Here is a 13,452-nt window from a genome sequence, read left to right on the forward strand (position 1 = left end):
TCTCTTTAAAGCCTATGCAGTGCTACTAGTGGCAGCTCTTCTACTAATAGTGCAAAGGTGAAAATCCAAAGAAACCACCTCCGAGCATAATTGGACTCGGAAAATATGGTGCTTAGTAGCCATGAAATGGGTCACATTCAATCCAGGTTGAGTCGGCAAGGTTTTGGATTGGGGCCCAGTGTTGGACTTTTTGCACAAAGACTTAAACCTATTTACCCACAAAGAAACTCCTGAATCTGCTACAAGGATCATAGTGTGCCCAAACGCTATAGCTCGCAATATAAGAACTAATCACTCTTTGGAATCATCTGAGTAACTGAAAATGGCAATAAACACGATTTAAAAATATGAATTGAGAGCCTCTTTGAAATGTTTTTGTAATTTAGTGTTTAATGTATTTTGAATTTAATTTTAAATATTTAAAAATTTCTAATAGAAATGAAATTTGATGTAAGTTGATGGAGAATCCAAATTAAGTACAAAATAAATGAAATGTAGGTACTTCTGGGTGAATATTAATAAGCACATCCACCAATGCAATGTTCAGCATGATATGCTAAATACCAGGAACTGCCTCGCAATGCCAATTACAAACATACTGGAAGACAACTTCCTAAGGGACTTTAATAGTAGCTCATAAAGTATGCATTCCATTAACATTCCACAACTGTACAGCTAACTTAAAAACAAAACTTCCAAAAAGCAATACCCTTTAATTATATTTATCAATGGTCCAAAACAGAATACAGATTGCTAGAGATATTTTCCTGACTGTACAGAATGATTCAGTAAAAGACCATATGTAAAACCATTTCACAAAATAAGCAGTTTATGGATGGTAGTATAATAAACAAGTGATGGCAACGTTATGGCTATAGGATACTGTCAAAACACTTGGGTATGCATTTAGTTTATTACATCCATTAGCAATGTGATGGAGTGGGTGTATGTGTAAATTAACTTGAGCATTTGTACATGGAAAAGTAATTGTGGGGTGTATGGGATCTGTTTAAGTAACGTGGAATACCTGGTAATGTAAATAGGTTTCGTCTTTCCCCTTTCCAGTGACAGGGGACTAGACCCATGGCACTAGAAAAGAATCAATGGGGCAAAGACAAAACTTGTTATTAGGAAGAAGGAAGTGGAGTCCAAAAAAAAGGCCTGAATCTCATGAGATGCGAGTGGAGCAAAAGAGCAGAAGGACACTTTGTGCAAATTAGTGTTTGCAAACATTTTATTAGTAGACAGTAAAATTACGTCCAGCTGCCACAAAGCCATGGTCTTAATTGATGGAAAGACATAATATGCAAGATTTGTTTTTTAAATAAATGCCTGAATCTCAAGAACTATTATCTGGATAGATATATCATGTAATTTTGAACATTTGTTTCCGGTTATCATGTGGACACAATTGGTCTGCACTTCAGACTGTCCTTTCATCCGGTTGGACCAAATACTTTTACTAAATGTAACAGGTCTTGTTGCCAACTATTGTAGACTTATTTTTAATTGTTGGCACTTTTATGCATCGAGTGCTTTCATATGTACGATTGGTTTGTCTAATATGTATTAGATGTATTGATAATACTTTTTGTATACAGTTGTATTGTGGCCCGAGTAACTTTTGCATACATTTCATTAAGATGAGGTGAATGAATGCATTAATCGAATCCTCTCATGATTTCCACATGATATTGTGAATATGACTAAATAGCTACTTAGCTAGCTTAATGTTTAAAAATTGATATGTATTGTGGATAGCTCGGGGGCAACTTGTGTCTTGGAAACAAGTCACGCGGCGCAACAGGTTCAAATCCCGATCCTGTGCTTGGAAAACCAATCGCTGGTATTTAGCTTGTTATAAATGAACAATAAAATAAATACAATAAAATATATTGATCCTTCAGTCACTGAGACATGGCTGTGCAGCAAACCACCACCTAGGTCCTACATCTGCCGGAAACATCTATAGCAATACTATCTAACATCTATAGCAGACTGCACACATCTCGTACTATTGCTCACAATCCTCTCTACCTTTGTAGGAAACTCATATGTAACTGGCGCCTAGTTGCCTTGAGGTTAAATGTGTCACCTATAAATGCAAAAATAAATACTTCTGGCTCCAATATATACCAAAGCTGAAAATAACATGAGCCAATGGAGAACTCCTGATTACAGAGAACTTTAAAGTTACAATGAACACAGAGGTGAATCAAGGGGCAAAATGTTGCAAGTACTAGCCATCCATAAAAAATAAATAAAAACAAAACCCTTGCCATCTTAATTCTATACACTTTTAAATGCCAAATCTCACTGGCTGGTGGCTAGTGCAAGTTTGTGGGCCCTGTGTGAAAACATGCATAACATTAGATTTGTGACAGGCTTACTACTGCAGAGCTTTAATCAAGCGTATGCTCGTCCTTGGTATTTAAGGGGTTAACGGAGGTTCAAAATGCAACATTTTATAGAAGTGAAATCATTTGCAGAAATAATTATTTCAGATTCATTGAGGAAGGAAGACGTTTCATATGCTCTTCAAATCAATTTCAAATTTAAGATTTTTTAAAAGGCAACACTGGCTGTTCCATCATTGCACAGAAAAATGGTTTAATGCTCGTAGTATTCATCACCCAAAGATTGCATACTTACATCAATATGCTGAGGTTCATATAAAGGATTCCCTGCAATCGAATCATATCGTCCTGTGGCGTGTATAACATGATGTAAAGAGTCCATCTGTAGGACGAACAAAGGTCAGTTTTGAAAATATGAAATGGAGAAACATAAGTGAACATTCACCCAACATAATGGGATGTGCATATTATTTAATAAGCTCCTGTACACAAGTACATCTCATCAAAAAAAGCTTTACTTGAACAATACTTTAGGCAGCTAGGCGTGTGGATGCTGTAAAATACTTTATTCCAAAAGGCTACCAGTACTTTCACCTGCACAGAATATCTTCTGTCACCTGTGAATTGGCATGCCTTATGTTGGACACTGCTGTTCTTCCACATATACCAATGTTGCTTTCGTCATTGTGCCTGTTAGGGAGTGTTGGGTAAGAATGTGTAGAGTCCAACTGGTGTGGTACTTTACAAGGCATCTCTTGGTGTTAGGTATCCCTCACACACTATCCTTGTGTATATATACAAACAAGTAAAATTCGACAATATTTAAAAAGCAGCAACTAATAGTAAATTTAAATCAAAAGTTAGGATTCAACAAGAGCAATAAACTGACTAAATATTTCTTATGCTAAACATGTTCCAGCACACTGACACCATGTGAGGTCAGTATTAGCACTTATTTGTGGTCACCATTACAATATAGTTTCAAATATTGAGGGACAAGCTAAAGTCAGATCAGAACATACTTGATAAGTAGTAAAACAGTTAGATTCTCCCAGAGGGATGTAGGCAGTCTTCTATCCCAGCAATAATAGTGTTCAACAATTAAACCCGGTGAGGGAACAAGCGCTGCCAAAGGCAATAGGTGCATGTTAGGCAAGATTGTATGCAGTACCCTATGGGAGACTGCAGCAGCCTTGTCCTCTTGGCAATAGTTAACCCAACCTTTGGTATAAGCATGTACTAAACAAGTTGGTAGAGTGACGGAGCAGCCAAGCTTATCTCAAGAGGGGTCAACGTGAGCTGAAGGGTTCGAACATAGACTTTCACAGTGACAAGTATCCAAATAACATTTATACTCAAGGTTTCTTGATTAAACAATTATTTATTAAACAGTTTGAATAAGCCTTCTTTAGAAGGGAGCAAATCTGTAACCCTTAAATATATTTCAGAATACACACGCAGTTTCAATAAATCAGTAGATACCCTTTTGGGATGGCATACAGACACTTCCTACACCCTGAGGTGACTTCAATAACTAGAACACTGGACATTGATAGATCACTGGTACATTTATAGCAATACAGAGTTTGATGTCAAAAAGGAAAAGGTTAGGGTAGGAAACGATGTCAACACGTTTTTCAAACGGGTAAGCACTTTTGAACCCCCAATGCAATGTAGATTAACCCTTTCCTAGCTATACAAGTAAAGAACTTATGACTTTTTGGAGGGATAGTTAAAACAAAAAATCAGAGGTTAGAAGAGTCTTCAGGGAGCCAGGACAGTCGATTGTCAATTGAGCAAAGTCTAGGAGAGCGCGGAGGCACGTCTTGTAGGTAAGTAAAAAGTCTTACAATGTTAGAGAGTTTTGTTGAAAAATAAATCCCTGTTGGCCACAAGCTGGGAGGCTTGTGATGGGCAAAGATGCAAGCAACTCTGCAAAGGGCAGCCAATGCAAGTTTCAACTGAGAGCAAGCAATGCTACACAACAAGAGGCAAGTAACACTTTGTTTACAGTACCTTAGGTCTGATGAAATTGGTTCCAGCTGGCTTCTGTTCCTGTTGTAGTATGGCAGATCCTGTTCCTGGCCCTCAGTAGTAGGGACAAGAGGGAGGACATCTGGGGACTCCTGCACTTTGATTCGAAGGTGGGCGGAAGCAATGGGCAGAGTTCAGATCAGCAGCACTTAGCGGTTTCAGCTTCTCCTGAATAGCACCACTGTGGTTCTTGGAAACCTTGTGGACTTTCCTTGCTTCTGTGGTCAAGCACTCTGTTGATGTGGCTAAGACTTGGTCAGCCCTGCTTTGAGGGAGTCTGGGGTATATTCCGGGAGCTCAGGTCCTGCTTAATAACAATGCTCTCGGTTCCTGCAGCAGCAATGCAAGTATAGCCAGCAGAGAGGTTTTTCAGTCGAGTTCATCTTGGGGTCGATTGGACCCACCAACCCAAGGGGAGAAGTCATCCTTTGCAGGGCAAGCTTCCCTTTCAAGTTCTTCAGATTCCTTCGTCCAGTGGTGGACTCTGCCTTCCTTGCAAAAGACCTTGCCTTTTATGCAAGTCTCTCCCATTCATTCCTAGCCTAGTTGTCACTCACAGAACAGGGTGGCTGTCCTCAAAGGTCAGCCAGCCAATCACCTTTGGCTGCATTCCTGTAACCAAGGAGACGAAGCACAGGGAGTTTCAGGAACCTCCCTTGCTTCATGCCCTGCCAGACACGCTGGAGCCAGAGTCAGGTTTCAGCACTGAATCCCGCCAAAGACAAAACGAACAAAGAGACCAAACCTGGTTTGGCACGCAGAGTAAATCTAAAGAAAGACCTTTCCATCAAGATATTGTGAAAAAAGACGACCAAGGCCATTTTGACAAAATGGGCACCCATGGGTGCTATACTGCAGCTGCAATTATAGCCCGCAGCAAAAAGACAATGGTAGGAAAAAGTAAACCACTGCCGCCAGCCATTAATTGTAGAAAGGGTAACAAAATTGTTACATGAGAAAGTAGACAAAGGGGATACTAAGTGACCCCTCCAGCACCCTATTGTAAGATCTGGTGTGCTGGTCTAGAAAGTTATAAATGTAACTTAAGTCAATTTCACTTCACCGCTCCTGGAAACAGTTATCCAAGAGGAGGTATTTAAACCTTAGCAGAATTCTAAAGGATTTCTATGTGACACTGCATTGAAGGTGCTGTGTGTCACTATGTAAAAAGATGATGCCTATGGAGTTTGTCAGACTCCAAAACCAAAAGAAACAGTTCAAATCAATGAAAAAAGAAAATGGGAAAAAGGTCTCGCTCTCTCCAGGATAAAAATTAAAAGTCCTAAAAAGTCCAGCAAAAAGAGCTGTGGGTCTCTAAGGTAGAAGGGAATTAGCACATTTCTGAGAATTATCCCTAACAACGACAAATATGGTTTGGTATTAGATGAATACGTCTCCACCCGGCTACCCGACAGACTTAACTCCCATTACCTGCTCTTGCAGTCAGCATGCTTTACCGGTTATGCCTGGGATCTTGTGACGGTCAATAGTCTCTCTTCAGGCACATGTTTCCTGGGTCCTGTACTGATGTTGGTAATGGACTCGACCACCCCTTCAGCCACACCACGCTGGATGCTTCCCAAGCCTGCCTATGGGACTTAGCGAAAGGCTGGGGTTAGCGGTCAGAGCGCAGTTGTCGGACCGCACGGTCCACCCACTTCAGGTCAAGCCACCACAACCCAATCTCTGTCCTTCCGTTTGGATGGTTCCCAGCCGAATGGTACGACACTTTCCGGGCATCTCACAGTTGACTTGGCGGGTCATTATGCCGATTCTCCTCCTCTGCCTTACTCTTGCCCACCAGGTTTCACTTGTAGAACGTTTGGCATTTTGCCTCCATGCAGGACCCCTTCGCCACTTTCTGCTGCTGCTTCCACTATGGCCATCACCTCGTCAGCCTACAAGACTTTCTTGTGCGTGATCTTGAAGCACACCCTCCACATCTCTCTTCCACCGTAGTTTCTTTCTGGTGTCTTGATATAGGCGGGTTAGCCATGCCATAACGTCAGTTGCATTGACAACAGCTGGTCCCCGTTTCACCAATGTTCAAGTTTTTCCTCATCGCTGTACTTATCACATTAAAATTCTCCGACCCAGTACAATAAAACATGGTTTCCGATATAAGTCTAGAAAAAAAGAGGTTTGGGCGATGTTACTACCTTATGGGATGGTAGCTAAAGGGTTTGTGTCCCTAATTTGTGGCCTTGTCCTCAGGAGGGGAGCTGATCTCCATTTATTGCATTTACTGTTTTTTATTTATTTTTCTGTTGTTATCCCATGTACTGCACTGTCCCCTTCCCCTCACTTTATCCCTTTCTCCCCCTCCCCTGCACTTGCCCAATCTCAAGGTCACCTGGCCTAGTAGGATTGGTGGCTCAGTCTTCCCTTTGTTCCCCCTCCCTTGCCTCGTTGCGCCTTGAAACACTTGTGTAAAAGCATTTCTGATGATTGTATCTGTGCATATAGTCCGACATCCAGCGGTAACCGCAGAGTATTGCATCTTGTCTTTCAAAAATCGAAAGGGGACGTCGACATGAGCGTGCCTGCAACACTATCCCTAACGTGACATGTAGTGTGTACCCAAAATCGTTCACGCGTCGAGGTACCTCCGATTGCATTTGTTCTGCTGTGAGGGAGCCTTATGACTATTGTGAGTGAGTACAGAAAAGAAAAAGCAGTAGACGTCTTACTTCCATCCGAGCGGGGAGGAAGGGTGGGCGCTTCTGAATCTAAGCAGATACAATCATCAGAAATGCTTTTATGGTAAGTAACATGTCTTCTGATGATTGTTAATCTGCTTAGAATCACATGCTGTGCATAGACTAGCGAGCAGTACCCAGAGTTGGAGGTGGGTTGTGAGACGGAACAGTAGTGAAAAGATGTCTAGTACTGCTTGTCCCACCTGAGAATCAGACCTAGAGTGTCTAGGCAATAGTGTTTTGTAAAGGTGTGTATAGAACTCCAGGTTGCCGCTTTGCAAATGGACACTAGGGGAACATGTTCAATGAATGCTATGTAAGCCCCTGTGCCTCGAGTAGTGTGAAGGGCAATTTTCTCTTAAGAGTGTAGCAGCGTGTGATACATTTGACAATCCACCTTGAGATAGTAGATTTGGAGACAGGGTCTCCTTCTCTACCCGCTGCCACTGAAACAAAAAACTGGTTTGTCTTTTAGTGGTCGAGTTCTTTCCAGGTAAAACAGGACTGCCCTGCGTACATCTAGTGTGTGCAGGATTCTTTCTGCCATGTTCGATGGGTTCTGGAAGAAGGTTGGTAGTTCTATGGACTGGTTCACATGGACCTTTGAAATGAATTTAGGCAAAAACCTAGGGTGAGTGCGCATAAACAACTCATCTCTGAACTGTAAAGAAGGGTCTCGAACTGAGAGGGCCTGTAGTTCACTGACTCTTATGGAAGTGATAGTGACAGCGACTTGCTTCATGCATGGGCTCGAAAGGAGACCCCATAAGTCTAGTCAAAACCACATTTAGGTCACTATCCGGGAGCCGTGTTAGAAACCGGGGGGGGGGGGTTGAATTCTATTTACTCCCTCAGTGAAAACCTTAACTGGTATCTTCCACCACGACACCTGTTGTGACAGAGTAGGCTGAAAGAGCAGCTAAGTGAACCTTTAGTGAGTTAAAAACCAAGCCAGAGTCTAGTAAATGAGTCCAGTACAATACAATGTGAATGGGAGAGCAGTCAATATGGTTGATGCTCTTCGCATTGCACCAGATGACAAAGTGCTTCCACTTACTGGAGTAGCAATAGCGGATGTTAGAGGCAAGAAAACCTAAGTAGTATGGCCATGCATCTCTGAGGGAATTGGAGGTGCCAGAACTCTGACCACAGGAGCCAGGCCGCCAAGTTCAGAGTTTGCGGGCACGGGTGAAGAGTTTCTCTCTTGTCCTGAGATAACATGCTGTATGGGCAAGGTAGTTTCACTGGGGGGAGAGACATCTCCATCAGATGAGCGAACCAGGGTTGGCGGGCCCACATGGGTGCCACCAATATCATGGTGACTGGTTCCTGGTACATCTTGTGCACCATCTTGTCGAGTAGGGGGGTGGGGCATCTGTGTGGGGGCAGGGGGGGACAGGGAGTGTAAACAAATTTCCCTGACCAGGTTATCCTGAGTCTGTTCCCCATGGAACAGTTCTGGGGGTACCTGGAGGCGTAATGTTGGCATTGAGCGTTCTCAGGTCGATCTCTGGGAAGCCCCATTCTGCAAAAACGGAGACCGTCTTCGTGTAATTGCCATTCGTACTCCATGGGTAGCAGGAATCTCTGCTGAGTAAGTCTGCCAGAAGATTGAGTTCCCCTGTAACATGTGACAACAGGAACATGTCCGAGAGCCCATTTTCAAATGTTCTGGGACAGTTTGGACATCCGAGAGGGAGTGCCCCTTGCTTGTTCAGAAAGTACAAATCAAAGGGTGGTCTGGGAGTCTCTCTACCAGCACAAACGCAGCCCATTGACCTGTTCTTGGGTGGATGGCCCCTGGGAGAGTCTCAACCAATTCTTTAGCTTACTGTACCTTCACAGAAGAGAAATATTTCTGCATATCAGTCTTTGTCCTGCCCAGGGGCAGTCCAGCACCGAAATTCTAGCCAATTCTTCTCGGAACAAGAGTACCAACAGCAACCCCATGCACGTGTTTCAGCCTTGTTGGGCATCATCAGTGAGGTGGAGCTGTGCCTCTCTGAGAACAGTGAGCAAGGGGTCCACGTCTGGATTACCATGGTAACTTAGGAAGAGGAGGGTAAGCGTCTCTCTGATCATCTCCGGGGACAACATTCAGATGAGAATTGAAGTGAAACTCTTCAGATTTGACTGTGCAACTGGAGGAGTGCAAGGCTTTGTAGTGTCAGTTTGCATCCCTGTTGTCACTGCACTGACACCATGTGTGACCCCCCCACCCCCCAGGGCCAGCAGCATGATATAGAGGAATAGAGGAAGAGGTCTAGAAGATGATTGTTCTTGGGGTTATTGAGCCATCCAGTGCAGTGACAGAGAAATCCTTTAGATGTCTAATAAGATTAAATACCTTTTCTTGGGTGAAATACTGTTACCCAGAATAGTAAAGTGAAATTGACTTTACTTCCCTTTTCTATTTGTAGGTCCAGCACACACCATCTTATGTGGAGTGCTGGGGGGATACCTAGTGGCCCCTTATCCAACCTACTCATGTAACATTGTTTAATATGCGTACCATTGTGCTTTTCTACTGCAGGCTGAATCCTCAGCTGCAATATAGCACCCATGGGTGACCATTTTGTCAAAACAGCCCAGTCTTTTTTTTTTTTTTTTTTTAACTTTTCCAGGTCTTTCTTGGGTTTTACATATAAGTACTCAAAGACAGGCACCAAATTTAGTTTCAAAATTTTTGCATTTAATTAGTGAAAAAAGAAAATCATTCCGCCCTTATGGCCTTGCCCTTGTGCTAACGTGTTTCGGCTCAAGTGCCTTTTTTCAAATCTGGGCATTCTTAAATCACATCCTTGTAATGGAAAGATCCCCTCTTTAGGTACAATTCCTCATTAGTTCAAACGTCCTTGTGCGTCGGCTCTCGTGTTCTTGGGTTTTACTCTGCACGCCAAGCCAGGATTGGGCCCTTTCTTCGTTTTGCCTTCGGCGGGCTTCAGTACTGAAACCCGCCACTGTCTCCAATGTGCCTGGAAGGGCGTAAAGTGAGGGAGGTTCCCGAAACTCCCCCGTTTTGTCTTTAGGAATGCCTGAATGCACCCAGTCCTGATTGGCTGGCCGTCCTTTCAGGACAGCCACCCACCTGTTTGAGTGACAGCTAAACTGTGCATGAATTGGAGAAACCTGCTGAAAAGGCAAGGGTTTTGGAACAGAAGAGTCTACCACTGGGAAGAACAACCCGGTGAAGAAACCGTGAATGAAACTTGCTGCATCCTCCTAGACCTTTGAATGGCCTGGTGATGCCCTGCTGCTGTGCTGAAACTCCTTTTTCTAATCAACAAGAGAAGCTCCGGATGGGACGCATTCTTCCCTTGGGTTAGTGGGACCAACTAACCCCGAGACAAACTCCACTGGACCATCTTTCCTGACTGGCTGTAGTTCTTTGCTGCTGCAGGAACAGAGTGCTAAGGGCCGAGAAATCCGTAGTCTAGTAATCTCCAGGAGTCTCCCCAGACCCCTTGAGAAGCAGGATGACCAGAGCTCGAGTCCCCTCACCAGAACGCAGGACTCGAGGAGTGAAGGAAGCCAAACCGGTATCCAAGATCTACGGTGGTGCCGTTTGTGAGCACTGAAACCACAAAGTGCTGCTGACTTGAAGAGCACATAGCTGTCGCTGACCTACATATTGCTGTCACAGGAGTCCTCTAGACGGCCTCCCTCTAGTCCCCACGACTGAGGCCCAGGAACCCAGGATCTGCATCACTGCAACCAGACAGAAGCCAGCTGGACCACTCTTCTAACCAAAAGGTACTGTAGTGGCTTGGGGTGCTTACCTCAGTGTCTTTAGCTTTGCTCTTCTCAGATGAGACTTGTGATAGCTACTATGCTAGAATTGAATTCAGCTCTACCCTTCACAAGTGTAACAGCTTGTGACACTATAGTTATTTGTCTTCAACAAACTCTTAACTTTGTGCAAGACTTTACTATCCAAAAAGTGCCTCAGCTCCAATTGACTTTTCGCTGTCCCGACTCCCTGCAGACTCTTCTAGTCCATTTGACTGATACTTACTGTTCCTCATAGCTGATAACTGTTTAACTATTCTTGCTGGGAAAGCTTTTTTATCTAGACTTCATTGGAAGATTTAAAGTGCTCACATGCTCTGAGAACCTGTTAACCTTTTTCCTTCCCTTAACCTTTCTACAAACCTCAGAATCTACAAAGAGTACCAGTGATATATAAATGCCATTACTGTCCCAGTGAATGAAGTCCCCTCAGTGTGTACGCAGCATCTCTAAAGAGGATCTGCTTGCTTTGTGTCGATTCTGGGAAAGTATTTTAAAGTTTTTGATGGATATATATATATATATATATATATATATATATATATATATATATATATATATATATATATATATATATATATATATATATATATATATATATATATGATACATTACTCACCGTAATCGTATTTCTGATGCTTGTATCTGCTTAGATTCACATGCTGTGCATAGGCCGACATCTAGTGGAAGCTGCGGAGTATTACAGTTTGTTTTTCGAAACTCGAAAATGGGCGTCGACACAGGCGTGCCAGTAATACTATCCCTAGTGTGACGTCCACTGTACCCAAGATCCCTCACGCGTCTAGGATCCTCAGATTGTATTTTTTTTTCTGACATGAGGAAGCATGAGGAGTAGCGTGAGTACAGATAATCCAAGCAGATAGACAGAAAGGTAAGACTACAAGCAATCATGCGCCTTCTCTCGGAGGGGAGGAAGGGTGGGTCGCATGTGAATCTAAGCAGATACAAGCATCAGAAATACGATTACGGTGAGTAATGTATCCCTTCTGAGGCTTGTGGAATCTGCTTAGATCACATGCTGTGCATAGATTAGCGAGCAGTACCAGAAGAAGGAGGTGGGATGTGAGAAGGGTCATGAGCAAACAGGTGTCTTAGAACCGCTTGTCCCACTTGTGTATCTGCCTTGGAATGAGTGTCAATGCAGTAATGCTGAGTAAAAGTGTGAATAGAGCTCCAAGTAGCTGCTTTGCAAATGGTGTCGAGGGGAACATTTGCAATGAAAGCCAGAGTGGCCCCAATGCCTCTAGTAGAATGGGCCCTTGGCGTAAAAGGCAGAGTTTTTTCAGAAAGAGAGTAACAGCTGTATACAGTTGATAATCCACTTCGAGATCGCGCCTTTAGAGACGCGATCCCCCTCTCTGCCTGTAGCTACGGAGACAAACAGTTGATCTGTTTTCCTTAGCGGTCTGGTTTTATTTACATAGTAGAGGACCGCCCTACGCACCTCAAGGGTGTGTAGTTTCACCTCAGCTGAGCTTTGCGGGTTCTGGAAGAAAGCCGGAAGCTCGATGGACTGGTTTACATGGAACTTAGATATAAATTTAGGTGAGAACCTATGGTGTGTGCGTAAAACCAGTTTGTCTTTGTGGATAGTAAAGAAAGGATCCTGCACTGACAGAGCCTGAATTTCACTGACCCTTCTTATAGAGGTAATGGCTACTAAGAAGGCCGTTTTATAAGTCAGGTGTTTGAGACTACTTTTATGCATGGGTTCGAAAGGGGGGCCCATGAGCTTAGCTAGCACCACATTGAGGTCCCATCCTGGCGGTGGGTTCGAAATAGGAGGGTGAAGTCTCTTTACTCCTTCCATGAAGGCTTTAACTACTGGTACTTTCCACCACGATACTTTGTTATGGGATGTGGTGTAAGCCGAGAGGGCTGCCAGGTGTACCTTCAGAGAGTTAAAAACCAACCCTGCATCCAGCAGGTGGAGCATGTATGTTACAACGTTGGAAGGAGTGCAATCAACTGGGTTGATTTGTTTATTCTGGCACCAAATAACGAATCTCTTCCACTTGTCAAAGTAACAGTGCCTTGTGTTTGGTTTCCTGGATTCTTTTAGGATGTCCATACACCTCTGTGGTAAATTGAGATGCCCAAACTCTATGACCTCAGGAGCCATGCTGCCAGGTTCATTGAGTTGGGTTCCTGGTGCACTGTTTGACCTTGTTGCTGGGACAGTAGGTTGTACCAGGCTGGGAGTTTGATGGGTTCGCACACCGCCATCCTGCGTAGGTGTGGAAACCATGGTTGTCTCGCCCACATGGGAGCAACTAGGATGAGCGTCATCGATTCCTTGTTCATCTTGTACACCACCTTCCTGATGAGAGGAGTTGGTGGAAAAGCGTACGCAAACATCCCTGACCAGTTCATCCACAGTGCGTTCCCTTGGGAGTCTGGCTGGGGGAACCTGGATGCAAATCCTGGGCATTGTTTGTTTTCGCTTGTGGCGAATAGGTCTATAGTGGGGAAACCCCACTGAGAGAAGAGATCTTCTACGATATCTCTGTGAAGGACCCATTCGTGTTCTTCTGGGAGGGAGTCTCTGCTTA

General features: G+C 43.7%; 1 protein-coding gene across 1 annotated transcript in view; it reads right to left on the bottom strand.

Annotated features, from left to right (window-relative positions):
* Positions 1 to 13,452, bottom strand: part of LOC138447638 (pre-B-cell leukemia transcription factor 1-like) — a 345,584-nt gene that overhangs the window by 96,481 nt on the left and 235,651 nt on the right. Inside the window, exon 8 of the mRNA XM_069603845.1 lies at positions 2,653 to 2,739. Coding sequence (XP_069459946.1) covers positions 2,653 to 2,739 — 87 coding nt within the window. The remainder of the gene's footprint in view (positions 1 to 2,652; positions 2,740 to 13,452) is intronic.

Source organism: Ambystoma mexicanum, chromosome 3q (assembly GCF_040938575.1).
Source record: "Ambystoma mexicanum isolate Mex_15411 chromosome 3q, UKY_AmexF1_1, whole genome shotgun sequence".
Lineage (NCBI taxonomy): Eukaryota > Metazoa > Chordata > Amphibia > Caudata > Ambystomatidae > Ambystoma > Ambystoma mexicanum.